The 22,400-nt window shown below is 31.1% G+C and overlaps 1 protein-coding gene across 2 annotated transcripts in view; it reads left to right on the top strand.

The window, feature by feature from the left end:
• The window catches only part of LOC139487887 (receptor-type tyrosine-protein phosphatase kappa-like), a 149,494-nt gene that overhangs the window by 110,282 nt on the left and 16,812 nt on the right, over positions 1 to 22,400 (top strand). Inside the window, exons 6-15 of one of the 2 annotated variants that reach the window (XM_071273055.1) lie at positions 6,945 to 7,127; positions 9,414 to 9,611; positions 10,329 to 10,463; positions 12,795 to 12,932; positions 17,197 to 17,340; positions 17,882 to 18,016; positions 18,958 to 19,095; positions 20,348 to 20,450; positions 21,695 to 21,774; positions 22,006 to 22,289. In XM_071273055.1, the coding sequence (XP_071129156.1) occupies positions 6,945 to 7,127; positions 9,414 to 9,611; positions 10,329 to 10,463; positions 12,795 to 12,932; positions 17,197 to 17,340; positions 17,882 to 18,016; positions 18,958 to 19,095; positions 20,348 to 20,450; positions 21,695 to 21,774; positions 22,006 to 22,289 (1,538 nt within the window). The remainder of the gene's footprint in view (positions 1 to 6,944; positions 7,128 to 9,413; positions 9,612 to 10,328; positions 10,464 to 12,794; positions 12,933 to 17,196; positions 17,341 to 17,881; positions 18,017 to 18,957; positions 19,096 to 20,347; positions 20,451 to 21,694; positions 21,775 to 22,005; positions 22,290 to 22,400) is intronic. The other variant, XM_071273066.1, reaches the window with a different exon arrangement.

Raw genomic sequence — 22,400 nt, forward strand, 5'->3', positions numbered from 1 at the left:
GTAAGGACCGATTTTGGCCTCAAATTACAGGTTCATCTGACGAAAGATTTTGACCACTTTTTAAACACTTAAGTGTCTATTTTATTTGAATTAATTAGTTTAGTGAAAGATTTTAACAGATTTAGTCATTAAAAACTATCCGATTCAAGCTCAAATATGAAAAATCTACCTAATATGCCGAAAATTGTCACTTTTCAGATGGTTTTTGGTAAAAATGAAAGTGGCCGCATCCGTGTTCATCCTCAACCTTTATATATGTTATGTATTATCATAAAATACAACTTACATTTCAATATTCAGGATGAACACGAATGCGGCCACTTTCGTTTTACACGAAAACCGTCTAAAATTTAACTAAAATGCTAGAATTATGAGGATTTCAGTAATTTAGCATGACTTAATGGTGCAAGTACCGGATATATGTGCATTGTATTGTCAAAAACAGCCCATATTTATGTAGCAGAGGCATTCTACTGTCCAATAAATAACTAAAGGTTTACATTTTAACAATTTTGTAAAACTGCTATATTTTGGGGCCAAAAAGGGGTCTTACTGAACCTACTCCTTTGAGAAAAATATGCATGTAGAGTATTATGCTGTTTATTTTATCTTAAGACTATTAGAAACATGTACATGTATTGGGACACACATGCGATTGCATTCACGGAGTTGATGTACATGTATGTAATAACTGGAAATATATGAACAGGTCATGATAATTCCAGGAAATATATTTATTGGTTTTTGCTTTTCAGAGTTCAACGAACAGTGGAGATCACTTCTAACCTCTCATTAAATCTGTCAGAATCTGTAAGGAGAACTGTTCTAGGACAATATGTAGAACTGTCAGCCTGACACCGTTTAGACAGTTCTAGTTAGAACAGTTCTAACTAAGAACTGATTTGGTCAGTTTTTCCTAGAACTGATCCTGACAGTTCTACCCTAGAACAGTTGTAGACAGTTCTACCTAGAACTGATCAACATTTTGTATTTGGTTAGTTCTACTTATAGAACAGTTTTACGAATACAACAGTTCTACGATTAGAATTGATTAATAAATTCTACGGCTTGAATTGATTTATAAATTCTACGGCTAGAATTGATTTATAAGTTTAAAAACTCTTTGTATTAAATATAAGCCTTCGGCAAAATAGCGATTTATATAGAGATTTGCTATTTTGCTGGTCTTATTTCAGATTTTTAATCAAGAGAGGTGTGTGCCTGTTCCAAGTCAGGTGCATGTAATTCAGTGATTTTCTTTTGTTGACGTGTTACATAAATTATTTGTTTTTCGTCCATTTTCTTTATACAAAATTAGACCGTTAGTTTTATCATTTAAATTATTTACATTCCGCGAATCCGGATGAATCGTATTACAAAATTATTTGACCTCATTAATAATAATAATAACCAAATGTAATAACTTGTTTCCAAATCCACTATTATGAATAAATATGTTTTTAAATTAAACTTTAACTGACCATATTTGCTCTCCATCATGTAAATCTATATACATGTAGCCGCACACTGCAGTAATACAGTTATATTTTTAAGCAAGGATTGTACAAATGACAGCAATTATACATGTATTGAAAAGCAATGACTTCAAAAATTTGTTTGTATCAATTTATAGTACCAACATGTCCTCTTTTTATTCAAAATATTGAATCGTAAACAGATATGATATCTGTACACGAGTAGTTTTCCTACCTCGGCAGGACCTGCTTAACAAAAAACATTGTGACTGCATCAACCTAAACTGACATTATTTTCTCTTTTATTTTCTGCAAATCTATTTAGCTGCACAACAATTCAGTTATAGTTTTAGGTCAAGAGGGATTGTAATATACAAGTTACAGCAATATTAGAAATCAATGACCACAAATGTTTGTTCGCATCAATTTATTGTGCCAGCATGTCCTTATTTTAGTAATAGTAAAAGTTCAATGATAAGTTAATATTGATATTAAAAGACCTCCGACAAAAAAGGGGTGTTCAGATCCCCGAACCCGAAGCGCGAGGGGATTTGAACAGCCCTTTTTGTGAGGATGTCTTTTAATGTCAATATTAACTTAATCATCAAAAATATAAGAAAAGTACATAAAAAGCACTTGCAGAAACATAATTTCCCTGAACTGGACGAGTCTAAATATGTTGAACTAAAATGATATTTAAACAGTACTCAGACTGATATGTACAATTTTAGCCGACCGTGCAAGGGCTGTATAGCCAATCAAGGTCGTTAAAAACTTCCATTTGTTTTGTACAATTAACAGTTACCAAATTGACATGAAAACGGACCGATTTAATGGCATTACATCAAATAATTTTATTTATGATAAACAAAAAATAGCAAATAAATAACACCAAATAATAGTTTTACAAAATAAGCAGTCAGTTATGTGATAAACTGAAGAGATCCCCCCCCCCCAAAAAAAAACCAACCAAAAAAAACAACAAAAAACAACATAAAAATTTAAATGGAAATTGTAAATTATAGCATTTTATAAGATCTTGTCTTTGTGTGCTAAGTAATAGTACTGTAACAGAGAAATTAATTAAATTGATTATTGATTGTTGTTTGCTTTACGTCCAGTAGCAAATATTTCATGCCTGTTAATGACTATAACACATAAATTTTAAATACAAAAGGTCGTACAAAAGGAGGTCGACAGTGAGGTTGGACGTGAAACTTTAAAACACCACAAGAAAATGATGATATTGAATAAGGACAGAAATGAAGACTTGAAACAGCAGGCAATATTTGGACCACTCATATAATAGGCGGAAGAGTTTTTAATTTGATCCATAAAATCTACCCTGAAGTCGATCATCCATGTTAACGTGTAGTTTACAATTTCATTTCACGCATCCAATTTAGGTTATATACTTTTACATGTAGCTCGCTTTAGTAACTGTGATAATTCTGTGAAACTGTATTGTGTATTGTACTTTAGTTTTTGGTATGATATTCTGTACTACCGATCACTACCGCTCTCCTGGTTCGTCTCGTGTGGGGCGTTCGCCTCGAGAGCGGGGGTCATTAATTTTGTTCGAATTGAACGGGTTGACTTGAAAGACGTTTACTAAATTAAATTGGTATTCTATTTCAACGCTTAACACGTGGTATCATAGAGTAAGAGCACAGACTGACCGGCTCAGAGTCGGAAATGTGTCCGGGTCGGGTGACTTTTCTACCTGCGAACTAATATCTTGTGAACTTACACGATAAAAAAAAACCCGACTCAGCTTGTCAGTTTAGTAAAAAACGGGGTTAATACTATTGTTATATTTACACGTAATCGTCCTAATATTAATTTTATTCGCCGCTGGTCGTCATCCATTATCATTACTTATTTTACCGTTTTATTATACAGTGAAGTGTTTTTCTTTTACTGGTATATATTAAAACTTCTTAAATTTTCAACAATCAAAATTAAAAAATAGCAGATGAAGTTTTTCAAAACACTTGTGATTGTTGGGATTATTACCTTTATCGGTAAATAATATTAAATCAAATGTGCCTTTTCGGAGATATAATATTTGACGGAAAATATTATTGAATTAACTCCGTATAACTATTATTAAGTCATGGGTATACGGAATGTTCTATAAAAAAAGACTGAATGTTGACTCTAAATATTTTTATTAATTATCTGTGTCTTTGGGTTGCTGTCGCATTAATGTATACCTTTATCTCCTTTTATTGAAAACCAAAAATTGAGTTCCTGAAATTTTCATCCCAAACGGGAATCGAACAAGGAAACTTTGTGTTAGTAGTCCTGGTTCGATTCCCGTTTGGGATGAAAATTTCAGGAACTCAAAACCAAGATTCGCTTCGGTATAGAAATATTGACATCTCTAGACCTCTCCCGTCCAACAGTATACCCTTGCTAAATGGGTGCGTTTGTTTGTCTTATTGGTTATATATAAATACGCAGCTTTGTCCGATCAACATATAATAGGAATGTATATCAGATACCTGGTGCAGTGAGAATTTCACGCTATCTTTACCTGAAAAAAAAACATTAGAGGGAAAGACGATCTACGCACGAGTTGAATGATTGAAATTGTAAACAACAAGAAAGGTCAGCTTAATCTTTTTAAATAAGTCGCATGGCTGATTTTAACAACATTTTTTGTTACTTTTGCTAGAACAATTATTATAGTTGATGAAAAAAAATATAACAAAACCGATCAGCAAGACCATATAAAAAAATGAAAGGCTCAAAATAAGTTGAATCTTTTTATAAATTTTTGTCAACTTTTTTTTTTAAATATATAAGAATTTAAAAACTGTTTGAGACTATAATCAACTGAGGACAAATGATCATAAATCACTAAATGAAGCTGATTAATTTATTGCTCCTTTCTGTCCAGTGGCAAATATGTCATGCATATTCACGACTAGATTCAAAGTGGATCAATTGAAACAAATGTTTACAAATTTAGAGTGGCACTCTTTACCATAAGACAGATCGTTCGCTAGAGGTAAAACGTATGCCGTAATAGAATAGATTTGAACCATAATGACCGAACTCGTAAGTTAAGCCCTCCTTCTCTCTTTTTTTCTCCACGATAGACGAATGCCATAAACAAAACGTCATCAATTTACAATCAATATAACGGCCACTATAAGTAAACGAGATATGGACTTTTTTTTATTAAATTAATTCCTATTGCAGCCAATATCTCTCAGTTTGGGACAGGTTATTTATTTCCACAAAATACCGCCTGATTATTGATCGAAGATATTTAAGCTAACAAAAGCACTTTGAATCAAACAAATTCTTGAAATTGTAAATTAAGGTATTTTGTGTTTTTCCCAATCCTATTTCAAACCTGAACTTAAAGACCTACATCGGGTAAATAAGTTCGAGGTACAATAAGTAGACAATAGAAATCCTTTCTGAAATAAGATCGTCCCAGGTATCTTAGAAAATAAATTTGCGTTGAATAACAATGAAAAATGCACGCGCAGGTTTGTAATTCAAATTGAAATATTGAATCGTAAACATACCTCAGACTAACTCGTGTAATAAAATAAACCCAAACTGACCATACTTGCACTTTATTATGTAAACATTAATAGCTGCAAAGTAAATCACTTGTATTCTTATATCAGGATGAATTGTATAATATAAATGGCAGCAATATTGGAAAACAATGACTACAAAATTATGTTCGCATCAGTTTATAGTGCCAGCATGTCCTCTTTGTATTCAAAATATTGAATCGTAAACAAATTTCAGTAGTTTCGATATATCAGAGTCGTTTTATTAAAACTATTTGACCGCAACAACCAAAACTGAACATATTTATACTTTATCATGTAAATATATATATATATGGCCTCATTGTAAATCAATAATATTTCTATGTCAGGACGGATCATATGATAAAGATGACACGAACTTTGGAACACAATGAGTTTGTCCACATCAATTTAGAGTGCCATTATTTCCTCTCTGTATCTATAATATTATTAATAATGAACCGTCACTAAAGTCAGCGGTTTGTGTCAGATGGTTTGTTTTTTTAAACAAAACTATTTAACGGCATCATCCAACACTCACATGACTTATTCGTGTACTTTAAAATGAAAAGTACATGTATGGGAAGTTCTCTTCTTGGAATAGTACTGTCAATATATTTCTGTATCTGTATCTGTATTTCACACTTCTGTTATACGGGTGAGTACTTCAACAGATTCCTTTTGGGTATGGTGTGACGGGTTGGTCTGCGCATAAATTAGTTGCGCTTGCTGAGGAGTATTGATTTAAACTCCTTTGTTGTGTGACGCCCACTGCAGAGTCCTCTAGATGGTTCCAATCTACTGCAGTGCTCACAAAGCTGGAGTTTTTGAACTGGTCGGTCTTACTATTAGGAACTATGACCGCACCTTTGTTTGGTCTATAATGATTTTAGTTACAAAAAATGTTATATGTTGTACCTCTTATTTGTCAATTGGGTTGATTGAAGAATGCAAAGAAGAATGGTTGGTTTTGTTTGTAGCCTAATGTCTAGGGGCAAATGTTTCATTCATGTTCAACTTGAGTATATTTTTCTGACGTCCCAGACTTCCAGATATCATTTACTTAAATTACACAACACGTACTTCATTAATATCCCATCCGCTGTACAATTTTCGTTTGAACATTTGTCAAAACAGAATCTTTAATCCTGAATGTAAATCTAAGGCAAACAAGGTAAACTACGATTAAAGTTCCATCTATTAAATGCAGAGTTATATTTTAGGAAGAGACTGCTAAAAACGGGGAACGAAGCAATGCAGACCACGATGTTTATGTGCATGCAATCATATAAAAATAGTTCTCCGATTAGTATGACAACAGTTCTACTTTGAACATTTTTAGACAGTTCTACCCTACAACTGATCCTGACAATTCTACCTAGAACTGATTCAGACAGTTCTATTTAGAACAGTTCTAGGGTAGAACTGTTCTAGGATAGTTCAGAACAGTTCTATGACAAATTATTCTGACAGTTCTAATGAGAGGTTAGAAGTGATCTCCATTGTATAAAATAGGGTGTTTTTCTAAATTTTAGATGAAGGCGTTTACTCCTTTTATGAGGTACCTATCATCATTTTATGAAGATATGATACAATATAATCATAACATTTACAAATTGTAACGGCTGTATTTAGAAATTAAATGTTAAAAATAAAATTCAAAATATCAAATATCAAATATGAAATGCCAAACAAATCTTAAGATTTGAATTTGATTTTTTTCATGTACAAATTTCACTGGGTATAACTGTGAAAAAGGTTTCGATTAATTAATTGCTTAAGGTCGGGCAGTTGAATGAAATAACAACCATGTATTATATATTTTTTTAAGAATGTAATCATTTATTAAAACTATTCAAACAAATGTTCTTTTTTTTACTCTTGACATTTTGTTATATTTCAATCTCAGATAATACAGTTTACAACAGTACTACAAAACAGAGTCTATCTGGTTCCAGTTCACACGCACATGTATTAGTCGATGGAAACACTACTTCTTGCATCAGTATAGTATCAACCAGTTCGAATTCGTATATACAGATTGGAAATGAATCGTTAGTTGTTATAACTGGGATATATCTGTTATTTGGAGGTGAGTCAAAAAATACAAGACTTAGCTTTACAACTATTGTATTTTGATGCTAATAATTCTACCTGTAGCTTGTAAGCGCTATTCTTGTGTATATTTAAGTATTTTCTAATATAAGATTATAGAAACTACATGTTAACTGTTGATGTAATTCAATAAATCAATGCATCCCTTAACAATGTGAGTTAATAATGATAATACTTACCAATTATAACGATCAAAGTTCTATTTTTTTTAGTTCGTATTTTTGGTAGGTTACATATGCCATTGAGGTTAGTCCTTATGCCTCGTTCACACGTACATTTAATTCGAATCGAATTCGAATCGAATGCGAATCGAATGCGAATCGAATTCGCTAATCGCGTTAACTAATTCGCATTTGAAATACTTTTTGTTAATACGACTTAAAAGTTAACGTCGTTAGGACAGTAAAGCAAATTTGACGCGCATTGCAATTCGAATTAGAATTGACGTTAGGACGTTAAACGTTTCGAATGCGAATTAAACTAATTCGAATTAGTTAATGCAAATCGAATTCGAATTACGTGTGAACTCAGCATTACATAACAAAACATATTTACAAAAAGGTTTAAACACATGTATATAAATTTATATTAAATTATAAGTAAAAGGTGACTTATTGGTCCATTGGGTCGGGTGTATTATGTATGTAAGTATATTAAGTACAAATAAATGTATTGATGTTGATTTAAACATTTTAACAAACAAATAATTTACTTATATGGAAAAAACGTTATCTTTGTATAGATATTTGCAGTATATTTAATCGTTGTATGGTTCAAATTAAAAACAGAATTTACTGATATTACAGAAATAATATCCAGTTTCATTAATTTCCCTTTTTTGCAGTATTGTGTATGTTTTTTCCTGGATTGGACGGTAGTGTTTTACGATTTTGATTTTAAACTATTTGTTAATAATAAAATAGATGCGGCATTATCAGTTAATCGTAATGCTGATCATTGAATTGTCAGTTTGTACACATGTATGTTCTTGAATTACTGTTTTATGTTGTGTGGAAAAGCTGATATTTCACATAAGTGTGCTAGAATAGAAATCTAATCAATTTTGTTTTTAATTATTTTTAAAAGATTTTAAAAGTCATATGTTTAAACGAAGAAGCCCATTTTTCGAATATGTGCAGTATTAGCAAGTCTTTCAATTTTGCTCTTTTCGTCAAAATCAAGACAAAGGCAAGAAAAGAAACGCGGAGAACCCGAGACCACCCCAGTTTTTGCGGGGGTTCTTGTTGATTAGTCTTTAGATTTCTATGTTGTGTTTTGTGTACTATTAATTGTCCATTTCTTTAGCCATGGCGTCGTCAGTTTAATTCCGTTCTATGAGTTTGACTGCCCCTCTGGTATCTTTAGCCCATCTTCTATACTAATAAAATATTCAACCCGTAAGTCAATCACAAACTGACCAGGCTCCACATATGTCAACCGCCATCTCGCTAAAGCAATTACTAACCCGGTAATAAGTCTAATTCGGTATGTTACATACATTACGTGGAATAGAAGAAAGATAAATGTTACATGTTATCGTCATGCGTAAAACAGATCTTTATTAAGGATAAGTATTACACAATTTTCCTTCACACTATATTTTATAATACATAAACGCAGTGACAGTTGTTCGATATTGTCATTTGAATACATTGACCGGACAGGCAGATCAATATTTCAGAAGCTGACATTGACAGGATATTCATTTTTTCCCCTCCTTAACTCCCTGAAATTACTAATTCAATTCCTAATAGACAAGAATATGCCAATGAATTTATTAATTTTACAAAGGATTTAGAGTAAACATTCCTCCTAACGTTTGACCTCTTTATTCAAGTGACGGCAAATATCACAAACCATGTAGAAATTTGCAATATAAAATAAACAGTAAAATTAATGTCTGCAGAAATGAAAACATTATTTATACAGTATTATACCAATATCCCGAGTGATTGGTATAATCTTGCATCCATTTCATATTAAGTTATGGACATACAAAACTCTAGAGGAGGGAAGTATTAAAAGATTGAGGATGTTTAGTATGCACCTCCGCCAAAGATATCAAACTGTCAAATACCATGTGTGAATACTTTTTTGATCAATGCATTCTAAATGTAAATATAAGGAGCCATGTAGCAAATCAAATACATTTTATAGCCACACTCTTTTAACTTGTATCTTTAAACGTTCATCTACATGTATGTGCGTTTTTATGCATAACTGTTTTTTATTTATTCAATATTGTTAAGAGTCTCCATTCCAGATAGGAACCCCGCTGTCGGTTATCACACAATTTATTGTTCTAACACCACTGATAACTGGGATGATGGTACAATTTTATACAGTGCAGAATATGTTAACGAGGACATAGATGTGTTTGCTGTTTGCAAATATATTATTTATGTACCGCCCATTCTAAATGCAAACACTCCGATTGACCTATGTGAAATCGAAATTGGCGGTATGTATATACTGATGGAATTAAGATAGTTGTGAGTACTTATACTCTGATTAACATTTAAGTGTGGATTATTGATTTAAAGGAGTAGGGTTAGACATTACCATATAAATCAGAGCAAAGGAAACAGCAGACCTTCCAACGGAGTTTCCATTGAGAAAACATCATACACAGGCAAAAAACAACAAGTTTTATAGATAGGCATATTTCAAGATGGTTGTATAACACACCAAGGAATTGCTTAAATGGAAGACTGATATTAGAATATATCGAGGGGGTTATTAAAAAAATACCATGAACAAAAAACATGTGTAGAGAAGAAATCAGACAAGAACAATGACAAAATCATTAAAACTAATCAATACAGGGGTTAACGACTTGTGCTTCGGCATTGTGAGCAGATCCTACCCCATAAGTGTCATTCTTCATGCTGTTCATATCATGTACAAACAGTCGCATTTGTTATAATGAGAGGACAAATACGAGGATTGGTTACGAGAATCAGAATTTTTCATATGAACAACATAAAAGATAAAAAAAAAAAATACAGCAGCTGATTTAACGTCATTTCGAACAAATTTAAACATTCCAAATAGAACTTGAAAAAAAAAATGGTTATTCCGAAAGTATTCGAAACTTCATATATTGTGCTTATGAACCTCTTATAAACAAATCTAAATTATAAAGGCAATTCTGATCAAGACGATACTTTACTTTCAGGGTGCCCTTACGGGAAGCATGGAGGAAGCTGTCAGTTAATTTGTCCAGAAAACTGTAAAGGACCATGTGATTTAATTAATGGAAACTGTTTGTTTGGTTGCTTAGATGGTTGGCTTGGGGACAAATGTGACAAAGGTAAAAAAAAAAGGAACATTGTACTAATTAGTATCAATTAAATCAATTATTATGTTAGAAAAGACGCACACTAGTTAAAGAACTACTGATGATCATTGAATGATTTAATGTAAATGTTAAGCATGATTTACAGTTTACTAATAAATACATGTACAATAATTACGTGCATATTTTTGCGCATTATCAAATATCAATTGAGATACGTTTAAAACCGCCAATATATAGTAACAATAAATGTAACAAAATCGGTTAACATTAACAGCCTAATGTCTTACTTAAATAAAGTAAAGACGACCAATGCAAACTATTTCTAGAAATAGAAAACTAATATTAAGTTATTCCTTTGAAAAAGGATATGCAATTGGTGTATTTTATACAAACAGATTTTGATTCTTTCATTCGACCGAATTTAATGGTGAAATTATTAATTCATAAGGCATTATAATTTTTTTAAAGAACAAAACAAAAAAATCTGTCATCTGGCATAGTTACTAACTTATATCGACAATCAGTAAATGACACGACACGAATCATTGTTATTCCTAGTAATTTATTTGTAACCAAATATAGTAACGATTAATATTTTACAATATACACCTGTGCATGCTTAAAACGAAAAACTGTATAAAAAGCCGTTTTGTTTTGATGTATGAGCATTACCATTGTATTTGGTTGAAACTTGGCATTCAAACGTCAACTATCTATTATCTATTTCAATAGAAAGCAAACATTATTTATTGTTATATAAACATTTTTAACAGTAACCTTTTAAACACTAAGACACCATTTAAATGATTTATTTTTGTAATTCGTATAAACTTTGTGACATGAAACCAGGGATTGAAGTCATAAAACTCTGCTCAGTGCTCGGAGCACACAAATCATGCTCTTGTAATCCAGCATTTTGATTGGTTTAATTTCGAGTACGAGTACAACAAACTGACTCGAAAGTTTAATGACCACAAAGCCTGATATTTTCACGGGGTCCGTCGAGGAGGTTTGACTTTGTTGATCACAGAAAGTCAACGTAAGTTTGGTCACATCGTACACAAGGTCAAATAAAATTTTTATTGGTTATTAATGATATACTTCACCAGTCATGATGAAGCTGTGGAGTTTTCTCGTTATTCACTGAATGCTTACCCTTACTATTTTTGTTTTTTAAAGAGTAGAGTTGAATATTATTTTACGTCCTTAGCTCCCATCTACTCTTTTGATTTATTTACAAAAATAGCTTGATATAACTTTAGCTTACCTCCTATACATTTATAGAGATTGATTGGTTAAAGGACTACACATGGTGACTATTTAGATTTGATATAGGTGTCCTAAAAAATACAGGGCTAGCAACCATACATGCTTAGTTACTATATAGGGCTAGTAAGGAGTTACTTCCTTTTCACTGAAAACAAAAATGATGCCACAACCTTTCATAAAAACAACACGGTGTTGTGGAAATACGTTCATAAATCATAATCAAAGCTTACAAGTTGTTATTGTTGGCATCACGGGGTTACTTCCCTTTAAGAAAAAAAGAAATCAGAAAGGATTCAATAGACGAAGTAATTAGTCATCATGTGTAGTCCTTTAACCAATCAATATCTATAAATGTATAGGAGGTAAGCTAAAGTTATATCAAGCTATTTTTGTAAATAAATCAAGAGAGTAGATGGGAGCTAAGGACGTAAAATAATATTCAACTCTACTCTTTAAAAAACAAAAATAGTAAGGGTGATTCCAATGAAGAAGGCCGTAATGGCCGAAACGTATGGGAATTTGTGTTATAGTTTTTATTATACAATCATTTAGAGACTTTACATATATATATATATAACTCGTCTAAACATCAACCCAACAATGTTAGATCTGTAAATTTGCTTTCGCAAATTTTTGGTTCTTCCCTCGCCGGGATTCGAACCTATGCTACTGTGATATCATGACACCAAATCGCCTGCACTGTAGCCGTCCCGCTAGACCACACATATATATATATATATGTATAAGCATGTGAGCTATCGAGAATTGTACACTAATTGTTTTTTTATTTGTTTGTTTAACTTATGTTGTGACCATGTTTATGGTGGTGGTATTTAGTACTCACCTTTGCGATAATGGTTATATTTATTTAGTGTTCAATTTAAGATTTATTTATTGTGATATTGTTTTTGTATGATATGCTGAATGAATGACCTTTATCGAACATATTCATTTAAATATATTTTTTAAATGAAATCGAATACTTGAAGTATTTCCTTCATGCTTCATAGGCAAGGGAAGACAACATATTAAGACAAACATACATTAGTGGAAATTACTTCTTTTATTTATTAGCATGCGATGCTGGTAAATTTGGTGGCAAATGTCTTCGAGACTGTTCCTCAAACTGTTTATCACAACCCTGTTATCATACGACGGGACAATGTAAATCAGGCTGCGAAAAAGGATGGGAAGGATTCAATTGCACGGACGGTTTGTTTATTTAAATTTAGATCTGTGTGATAAGATGAATATAATGCATTTACTTTGTAGATTGATTCATATTTTTCAGTTTCCTTAAAGGAATCTGTTCAAAAGCTACCGATTTTCTAGTGGAAAGTATCTTTGAAATATATTAAAAGGATACATGTATGGTCGATTTAATTAAATAATATTTCAATGTTATATCTAAGTGTGTATTATATTCATAAACCTAATAGTGTTATCAAATATTTCAGAATTTGCAAACAAAACATTGTCTAGATTAACTCTGATTGTTACATTTGTACATGTAAGCATGGTTAATTTAACGGAAGACAAATTATTTCATTACGATGAGGTATATTTCTCATTATTTGTACAATACATCATACTTCATTATTCATGTTATTTTACAAAATGACTAGTTAAGTTGCGAAAAGGAGCATGTCATTATGTTCATTATGACATAGCTACATGTATATGATCTGAATTATATCATGGTCAGTGATCATTAAAGTATAATGAGGCTGACAGTTAGTAAATTCCTGGTAACGTATATATTTTTTCTTATAGCTTCTAGTGATTTAATTAAGGTAGCACAATACAAAGATTTTATAACTCCAACTCCCAAGTTTTAAAATGCTGTAACTTTCTTAATAATGCTTGAAAAGTTTTAAAAGTGGTAGTTTTGGATAGCTAACAGATTACTCATTTAAATTAATGCAATGTTAGTATTATGCAACAATTATGTAACCAATTATAATGTTAACTGAGTCTAAAATATTATTCACCAAATTTCCACTTTCAAATGAAATTAGCTTCTGCATATGTATCCCTAAAGGATTGATTTTATTATATGTTGTTCCTATGGCCATTATCTACAAAAGGGTGTCTCAGATTTCAGATGGAATGTATAGAACAAATTTTACACCCAATTTAAACATTATCTTCTTGTATGTGGTTAGGATGTTTACACTAATTAGAGATTTATGAGAGAATGGAACACCATAGAGACAATCTAACACACCGTTTTGAAGCCTATGATGTTTTGATTAAGATTTCGTTAAAATTTTCCGTGTAGTGAAAGAGATGATAGAGCTAAATTCATTCAAGCGAACTTACCCAGATTTTGCCACCAATTACATAACAATTGATTACATAATGATTGCATAATAAAAAAAATGCATCCATTTAAAAGATTTATCTTTTATCTATCTATATATACCTCTTTTATTATTTCTATGCATTCATAAGAAAGTTGCAGCATTTCAAAGGTTAGTGATTGGAAGTAAAAAAATCTTTGTATTGTGCTACCTGAATATATATTTCTTTATCTAATGAGTAATAAAACATACCCTTCAACTCCTTGTTTCTCAAGTCTTCATTTCCTGTTGTCTTTTAAAACTAATAGATGAATTTTGAAGTGAATTGTGTTCTAGAAAGAGCAATTGATTGATCAGTATAGAGTATACTTATGAGAAAGCACTCCCCGAAAGAAAAAAAAAACGCAGCAAAAGAGAAGACACGTAGGCAAATTATTAAATTACTGAATCTTTCATTTAAAAAGTATATAATCAGTTCCCAGCAATCATTATTTTTGCTACCAGTTTGTATATTATGTGTAGAATTATAACTATTTTGCGTACTAATTGATACTTGCAGTAACATCTTCGGTCAGTGTGTTCAAACGGCGGTATTGGTAACATTTTATTTACTGTAGCCTAGTCCATATCGTACACTTGAATATGTATGATGGTTCGTTTCGAAGCTGAAACATGTTCATATATGTTGTCAAATTTTCGGAGTATGAAGTAAGATCCATTTTCCCGTGAATAAGCATACTCCGCAAATCCCGTCGTTTTGCAGCTCATCTTGGTACAAATTCTCTTTCTGACACTGTTAGTTCTTTGAAAATTTAATACTTTCAACAGATTAAATAGCTCCATAGTTTTTACACATTTTTTTCTAAGTTCAACGTCTTTCCAAATCAACATAAATGGTTAAGCTAATTCATTTGAAGTTGTTAAAAATAGAAAATTAACGAAAACTACTACACAGAGATTTATTGTGTACACACAATATTGGAGTTCCTCATTTTGAGGCGCATTAGAGATATTCACTAACTGTTTGTGCAGCTTCTTTTGACAGCATTGGAGGAACATTGATGGGAATTGATAAGAAATGATAATTTGTCATGCTAGCTAAATAGTTTTCAAAATATTCCCCGACTTAGCATTTTGTCAAAATTCAAAAATTGAAAATACAATTATACAATTAATTGAAAATACGAAGCTTCATTGACATTTTTTCATATTTTTTTTCAATTTTACAAGCTGGATTTCAAATGAATAAAAAAAAAAAACACTTCATCAGATATATTGCATTTCGTTTCTCAGTGTAATCACCAGTGTAAAATTCCGTAAGTTCCTGATTACAACTAAAGAGAATTAATTAGAACACGATAGGCTACACATTATAACAAAACTATGTCAAATTGATTGATATCTGAACAGGTATGTATGGTATGATTACTTTAGTGTGTAAAGGGCAGTTGTGATATTATAACGATAGAATATACATGTCGAAAGTTACACTATTGTCTTAAAATGGCCATTTTACGCATAGTTGTTTCTCCAAATGTAAATTGTGTGAGCAGCAGTATGAGCAGCAGTCCCACTACGGGGCGCCGAATCGGACTCTTGTGGTTTTATACTCGAAATTCAATTTTATACGGACACAAGTGAGTTTTGTTCAACAAAAATGAGTTCAGTTTAACAAAATTTGTAACATACTACAAATTTAACGTTTGTCTTACAAAATTATCTTTCAGTGGACAAAACTCATTATTGTAACACAGACTTTACTTTTGTTACCTAATTTGAAAATTGGGCGACAAAAGTCAATTTTGTATGCAAATTGGTTGAGTTTAGATTCTGTGAACTAATTTGCATACAAAACTGAGATTTTGTCACAAAATTCAATTTTGTGTTTATTTTTGTTTAGACAAAATTGTGTTTTGTTAAACAGAAGTGAAAATTTAACACAGAAGTAAATTTTGGGTCACAAAAGTCATTTTTGTCACAAAAGTCAATTTTGTCTACACAAAAATAAACACAAATTTGAATTTTGTAATGACAAAATTCATTTTTGTCATGACAAAGTTAAATTTAGTGTTTATTTTTGTGTTGACAAATATACTTTTGTGACTCAAAATTGAATTTTATTATGACAAAATTCATTTTATAGACACAAAATTCATTTTTTTCACACAAAATTCATTTTTTTTACACAAAATTCTTTTTTGTCATGACAAAGTCCATTTTTGTCATGACTAAGTTCAATTTTGTGTTTATTTTTGTGCAGACAAAGTTGAGTTTTGTTAAACAGAAGTGAAAATTGAACACAAAAGTGAATTTTGTGTCACAAAATTCATTTTTGTCACAAAATTCATTTTTGTCACAAAATTCATTTTTGTTACAAAATTCATTTTGTCACAAAAGTCAATTTTGTGTCACTAAAGTCAATTGTGTATGCAAACAAGTTTATATTTGCATACCTATTTGACAAAATTGAATTGACATGAACAAAATCAATTTTGTCTACAAAAATGAATTTTGTCTTGAAAAATATGAATTTTGTCTACAAACATGAATTTTGTCTTCACAAAAAAGAATTTTGTCTTCACAAAAATGAATTTTGTATTCACAAAAATGAGTTTTGTCTACAAAAATGAAGTTCTCATAAAACAAGTCTGTATTACATTATAAAGAATGCCTGTGCTCTGTTTCTGTGTATTCTGAGTATTCGAAAAAGAAACACATACAACAGTGGTGAACACTTTAAAAACAAAAAACACTCCTCGCTGGTTATTTAGTGTGCACGACATTTTTTATGTTATTTCTTCATAGACAAAACAAATATTATTATCATTCCTTAAATATGAGCAATACTATGTTTGAAGCTCTAATGTCAATACGTATAACAAAATTTATAAAAAAACTGACACAGGCTTACATTTTTGAAGCTTAAGAATGTTATTTAGTAAATTTACATTTTATTCCCTATGCAATATTCTTTATCATCCATTTTTCTTTACAATTTCACCATGATTAGTATTCATCAAATAGAGATGCTAGAGTTAAAAAAAAACACTGATGGAGGAGATAATACTATTAGCCCGAAATTAAAGATCAACCTTAATAAACATGTGGAATGCATGTGGCGCACAAAGAGGTAATACACGTCTGTACATTTTAGTTATTATTGGTTGTTTCAGAATGTAGGAATGGATTTTTTGGTTGGAATTGTTCAGAGACATGTGATGGCTGCATAAAAAAGGAATGTAATCATGTAAATGGAGTCTGCAAAAATGGCAGTGTTTGTAAACCCGGCTATATGTATGGAAAATACTGTAACCAGAGTAAGCTTTACAGGCTTTATAAGAAACACGAGTATCATAATGTTCATGTGTAGCAAGGATATATATGTATTATGTAGAATTCTTTAAAGGCCCTTATTTTATTTGTATTTTATGAAGTTAATTTCACGTTTATTTCAAGCGTAGAACACTTTTTCATTATGATATGAGAATTTGAAATGTTTTCAAAACTAAGGTGTTTACCCAGATTTTAAAGCTAAATGTACATGTTCATTAGACAAATTATAAAACGCATGCTTAATTCAGTTTTCTGGTTTTGGATTTGCTTAGATATTTTTTTATCTTTTTTAGGGGAAGAGTGGTATCTTCATTACTAGATTTTTAATTGATTAACCTGTTATCAACCCAGTATAATTCTGTTGTATTTCTATAGCATCTTACTTCTAACCCTATTTCAGTGTCCATGTAACATTATGAACATATTTAGACAACCTTGTTTTGCATGTTTTATAAAGTATAACTATTGTTGAGTATAATTAGTTCATTACCTTTTTGTGAATGCTTTGTCCCCTTTTTTGTGTAGCGTGTGAAGCTTGGAAATTTGGAACTAATTGTACTAAGATGTGTAACTGTCTTGAAAAACCATGCAATACATTCACTGGTGAATGTCAAGATTCTAGCTGCAAAGCAGGATGGAAAGGGGACTTATGCAATCAAGGTAAAAACAGTTTGATGTTGTCTATGAAAATATTTGTAACTCCTCTTACTCCTGACTGCCAGCCTCATTTATATCAGTCTTGCACTTATATACATAACCTCTCTGAAAGGTAGCACAGAGCTTATATTTGTTTTTTACCTCATTGTCCGCTATTTCGAATAAATTCAAGCATGATATTGCAACAGCTTTACTTTAATTTTTGATCACATCAATAGTATCGAACCTGCAAAATATTCAATGGATGTTGTTTAATCTGTTTTTTATATCGTCGGATTGGTCGTTTACAAACTAAATATGTTATTGTAAGCTAAGAAACAACATTGACCAATCTTTGAGTACATAATACATGATAAGCTCAAATACACAAAATCCTGAGAAGGTGTCACTAACGGAGCAAAACATGCTGTCATTTCATCATAATCTGAAATAGATCACTCTTGGTCTCTGGCTGTTGTTGTTAAATCGTTCATCTGTAGTGTATTGTAGATTGTTAGAATGCTGCCCCCTTTTATATTAACTTTAATGTTCAGCTACCGACAGCTATGAACCAAATCATGTACTATATGCGTAATATATCGAAAAGTTAAATATGCGTTTCATATTAAAACAAGGACTTAAACATGTTAAACATGTTTAACTTGTTGATTTCATCAATAACCAAATCATAACGCATAAAGTAAGACCATGACTTAAAAAATGTAAAAAAAAAAAATATGATTTTGCATAATTATTATGATCTTTGTAAAACGAAATCATGCATCTTGTACATGAATTACCGAGGATTTATATCACTATAATCACTCCTCAGACTCGTACTGTTAAAATTAATGGAAAGTGATGATAATGCAACCGATCGAGAAAAATATAAACAAACATAAAACAACACTACTATCATTACTGCAGAATCACCGTACAAAATAAAAGTTAGTAAACTATTTCAGAATGTAATCTTGGTAAATTTGGATCAAACTGTATAGAGGTTTGTGACGGCTGTCTTAACCATTCATGTAATAGATTTAATGGCAGTTGTAACGCTGGATGTAAAGTTGGATTTATTGGTCCTCTATGTGCAAATAAAGGTAAGTGGTGATGTTTCTATATTTCGTACAAACTAAAGAACATCTTGGTTGATCAGTACATATTTTCCCCCTTAATTATGCAAATCAACGTTGTGGTGGTACTTTAATAATCGATAATGTCACAGTAAATGTTTAACAATGACCAAAGCCAGTCACTGAAAGCAAAACATAATATAAAGATTTCACACAGATATCTATTTCTGACCATGAGGTAAGGCAAATTTTCCCTGAATTTTTTAACAGGTGGGTCATTTTTAAAAATATACATAAATCTTACTTTTGTTTTACATATCTAACAATTTTATGGATAATTTCTGAATATTTTGCAGAGATATGATGCCTTTTAATGGATACATTTTGATAGATTCAACTCAGAAAAAATGCAAACGGCAAAAATTGGAACACCAATTACATAGGTTGTCTTTCAGCTACAAATTCAGTCATTTTTGTTTACAAATGATAGTCGATGAAAAGTTTGTGGAACGATAAAATTTGTCAAGTGCAGTACACATGTAGCACTAACTAACATTTTGATTGAGCGAAAAATATGTCAAAAAGAATCAAAATGTACTAAAGAAATATTAAAATGGTTAAAAACTTAAATAAGTTTCTGAATTTTACTACTAACACTGAAACCAATTCATGGGAATTAAGTCTTATATATTTTGGTTACAAAACCAACCAAATTTCTTCTTTGTTACACGATAATCGCAGTAACAAGTTATCACCAAGACAGAAATGCATAAAAATTGACATGTATATACATTTTGCTATGATAGTATAAAGATAGATTACACGAACCAATAATACAAATACTTAATATTGGAACTCGTGTTTGGTAAAAGCGATACAGTTGTTTCCAAGCTTTCTAATTATTTATTATACAGAGGAGAATCTATGCATTACTAAAATACATGTGGTTAAAACCGTGTTCTACAAAGGATATGTGTCTTAATAGAAACAAAATCATATATTCCCAAAACATTGATATAGTGATAAAAAGATAATATATCGGAGATCTTAGTAGGCTTCAATATCAGTACAAAAATAAGTCGTCTTATATTAAAACAGATATAGGTACAAATACATAAAGGAAAGGTAAATGACAAATATTGCTGCTACAGCCTAAGCGGGGTTCTCACGATCACTGATAGAGGTAGGTTTAATCTTAAGCTGATGTTTTTTTTATTTCATGTTGACACATTATTTTAAAAACTATAATACATGTATAAAAGTAAAATTCGTCTTATAGACAACCAGAAGTCGCCATCAAGTCCTGGTCCAGCTATTGGAGGAAGTATTAGTGGTGTCGTTATAATCATTATATTAGTTGTACTCGCTGTTATTATCTACAGGTAAAATCAATTCACAAGTTCAAATTTTAGATTTAGATACTCATTTGTATTTTTGTCTCTTTCTCCGTTGCTGTATATCTCATGTAAACCAATTATTACCATGATTTTTTTATCAATATTAATGTAAGCTATATGTTGCACTTTGTAAATGCAGCTATTGATAATTTGTTTTGTTTACACACTGGTTCCAAAGTACGATCTCTATGTTTCACCTATTAGAGACATAACTTGGGAATGTCATTAAATAAAAACACATAGTTCCGGTAAAAATTTAATTGAATTATGAGTAAGACCCAGCGTGAAGGGAGGGGTAGTACATCATGTTAGTATCAGTTTAAACTATTAGAAATTCGGGGTATATAAATGTTGAAAATTTGCCGCACAGCCCTACTTTTGACCTTCGATTAAATTATTTTTAGCCGTAAAGGGAGTTCATATGAGGTATTGCATTGTTTATATTTACAGAAGTACAACCTATAACAATTTCAGAAACATGACATATTATGTATTATGATTATATCAGGAACACTTTACTTCACTTCATATTTAAACATGTTTCGATTTTAACCACAATCGTAGCCATAATTCGTCTGTACATTTTTAAAGGCGTGTTTTATCTACACATGTTTTGTTTTTGTAATATGTTGCGGCTTAGGACATGTTTATAAGATTTGAACGTCGTTAAACTAGCTAGTATGTCTTAAGTTCACCCCCTCCGGAACAATGTTTTATAGAATATTATGTTTTTGCCTCGTCCGTCCGTCTGTCAGTCCGTCAGTCTATCAGTCGGTCCGTCCGACAGTCTGTCCTATTCTTGTTATCTCAACTTCTCTGAAATTGCACATCAGAATTTTACGAGACTATTTAGATTGTACTATAAAGATGAGCATATCGACAGGAAATTATGATAATATTTTCTTTTTAGAAGTAATTCCCTTTGAACTTATAATTTTGGCCTGAATATAATACTGCAAGAGTTTGTCATTGCAACTCCTCTGAAACCACACAACTTAATTCTATCAAACTATGTAGATAATGTACACATACTATGTAGCTGTGCATATCAAGACGCCATCTTATAAAAGTATTTTAGGGAGTATTATTTATTATCATTTCAGCAGTCAATCCTGTTAAACTAGCATAATAGAATCAATAATTGTTACAGCGTTGTATTTTCAAACGAGCATTATAGAAACAATACAGTGTAATTTTTTTAGTTTACAAAATGTTTTTACTATTTTCAGACGGAGGTCAGCTTCGCCACAGGATAAATATTTGAGTAATAGTGAATCACTTAGGCGATCAAAAGGAAACACGTATTTTAGTGAGTACACAATAATTGGATTTAATTTTCATTGTGTTTCAACATTCAAAAAATGTATCTCAATCTTATATGTGATCTGGGCCTTCTATTGAATAACTTGTTTCGTTTAACTACTAGACAGTATTGCTCTGTTTTATACAAATCTCTTCTTTTCTAAATGAAAAATAATCAGATTTAAAATAATGTTCAAAATATGAACAGTAACGTAATAAAGTGTTGTTTTTTTTTTAGATCATGAGATTATTGAAAACAAGGAAGAAGGATATGCAAATATGGGTATTAAAACATCAATAGAAGATGTTCATGTTTCTGTGACTGGCCAACACGCAAGTAACATCAGAGATAGTGAAGAAAATGATCAATTACCAGAGGAAGAGGAATATGAAGAGGAAGATGAAAGAGATTTATACACTAATGAAGTTTCTAGACAAACTAAATACAAAATACCAATATCAGACCTAAGGAATGTTATCAACGAGAAAAGAAAGGACGAAGGTTTTAACAATGAATACAAGGTAAATTATATAAAGATAATACAGAAGTTAAATGTTATACAATCAGTAATATTTGCTAGCATTCGTAGAAATTTGCAAATTCCTGGTCTATATCTCTTAACTGAATGTTTT

This window comes from Mytilus edulis, chromosome 1 (genome assembly GCF_963676685.1).
Source record: "Mytilus edulis chromosome 1, xbMytEdul2.2, whole genome shotgun sequence".
In the NCBI taxonomy this organism is placed as follows: domain Eukaryota; kingdom Metazoa; phylum Mollusca; class Bivalvia; order Mytilida; family Mytilidae; genus Mytilus; species Mytilus edulis.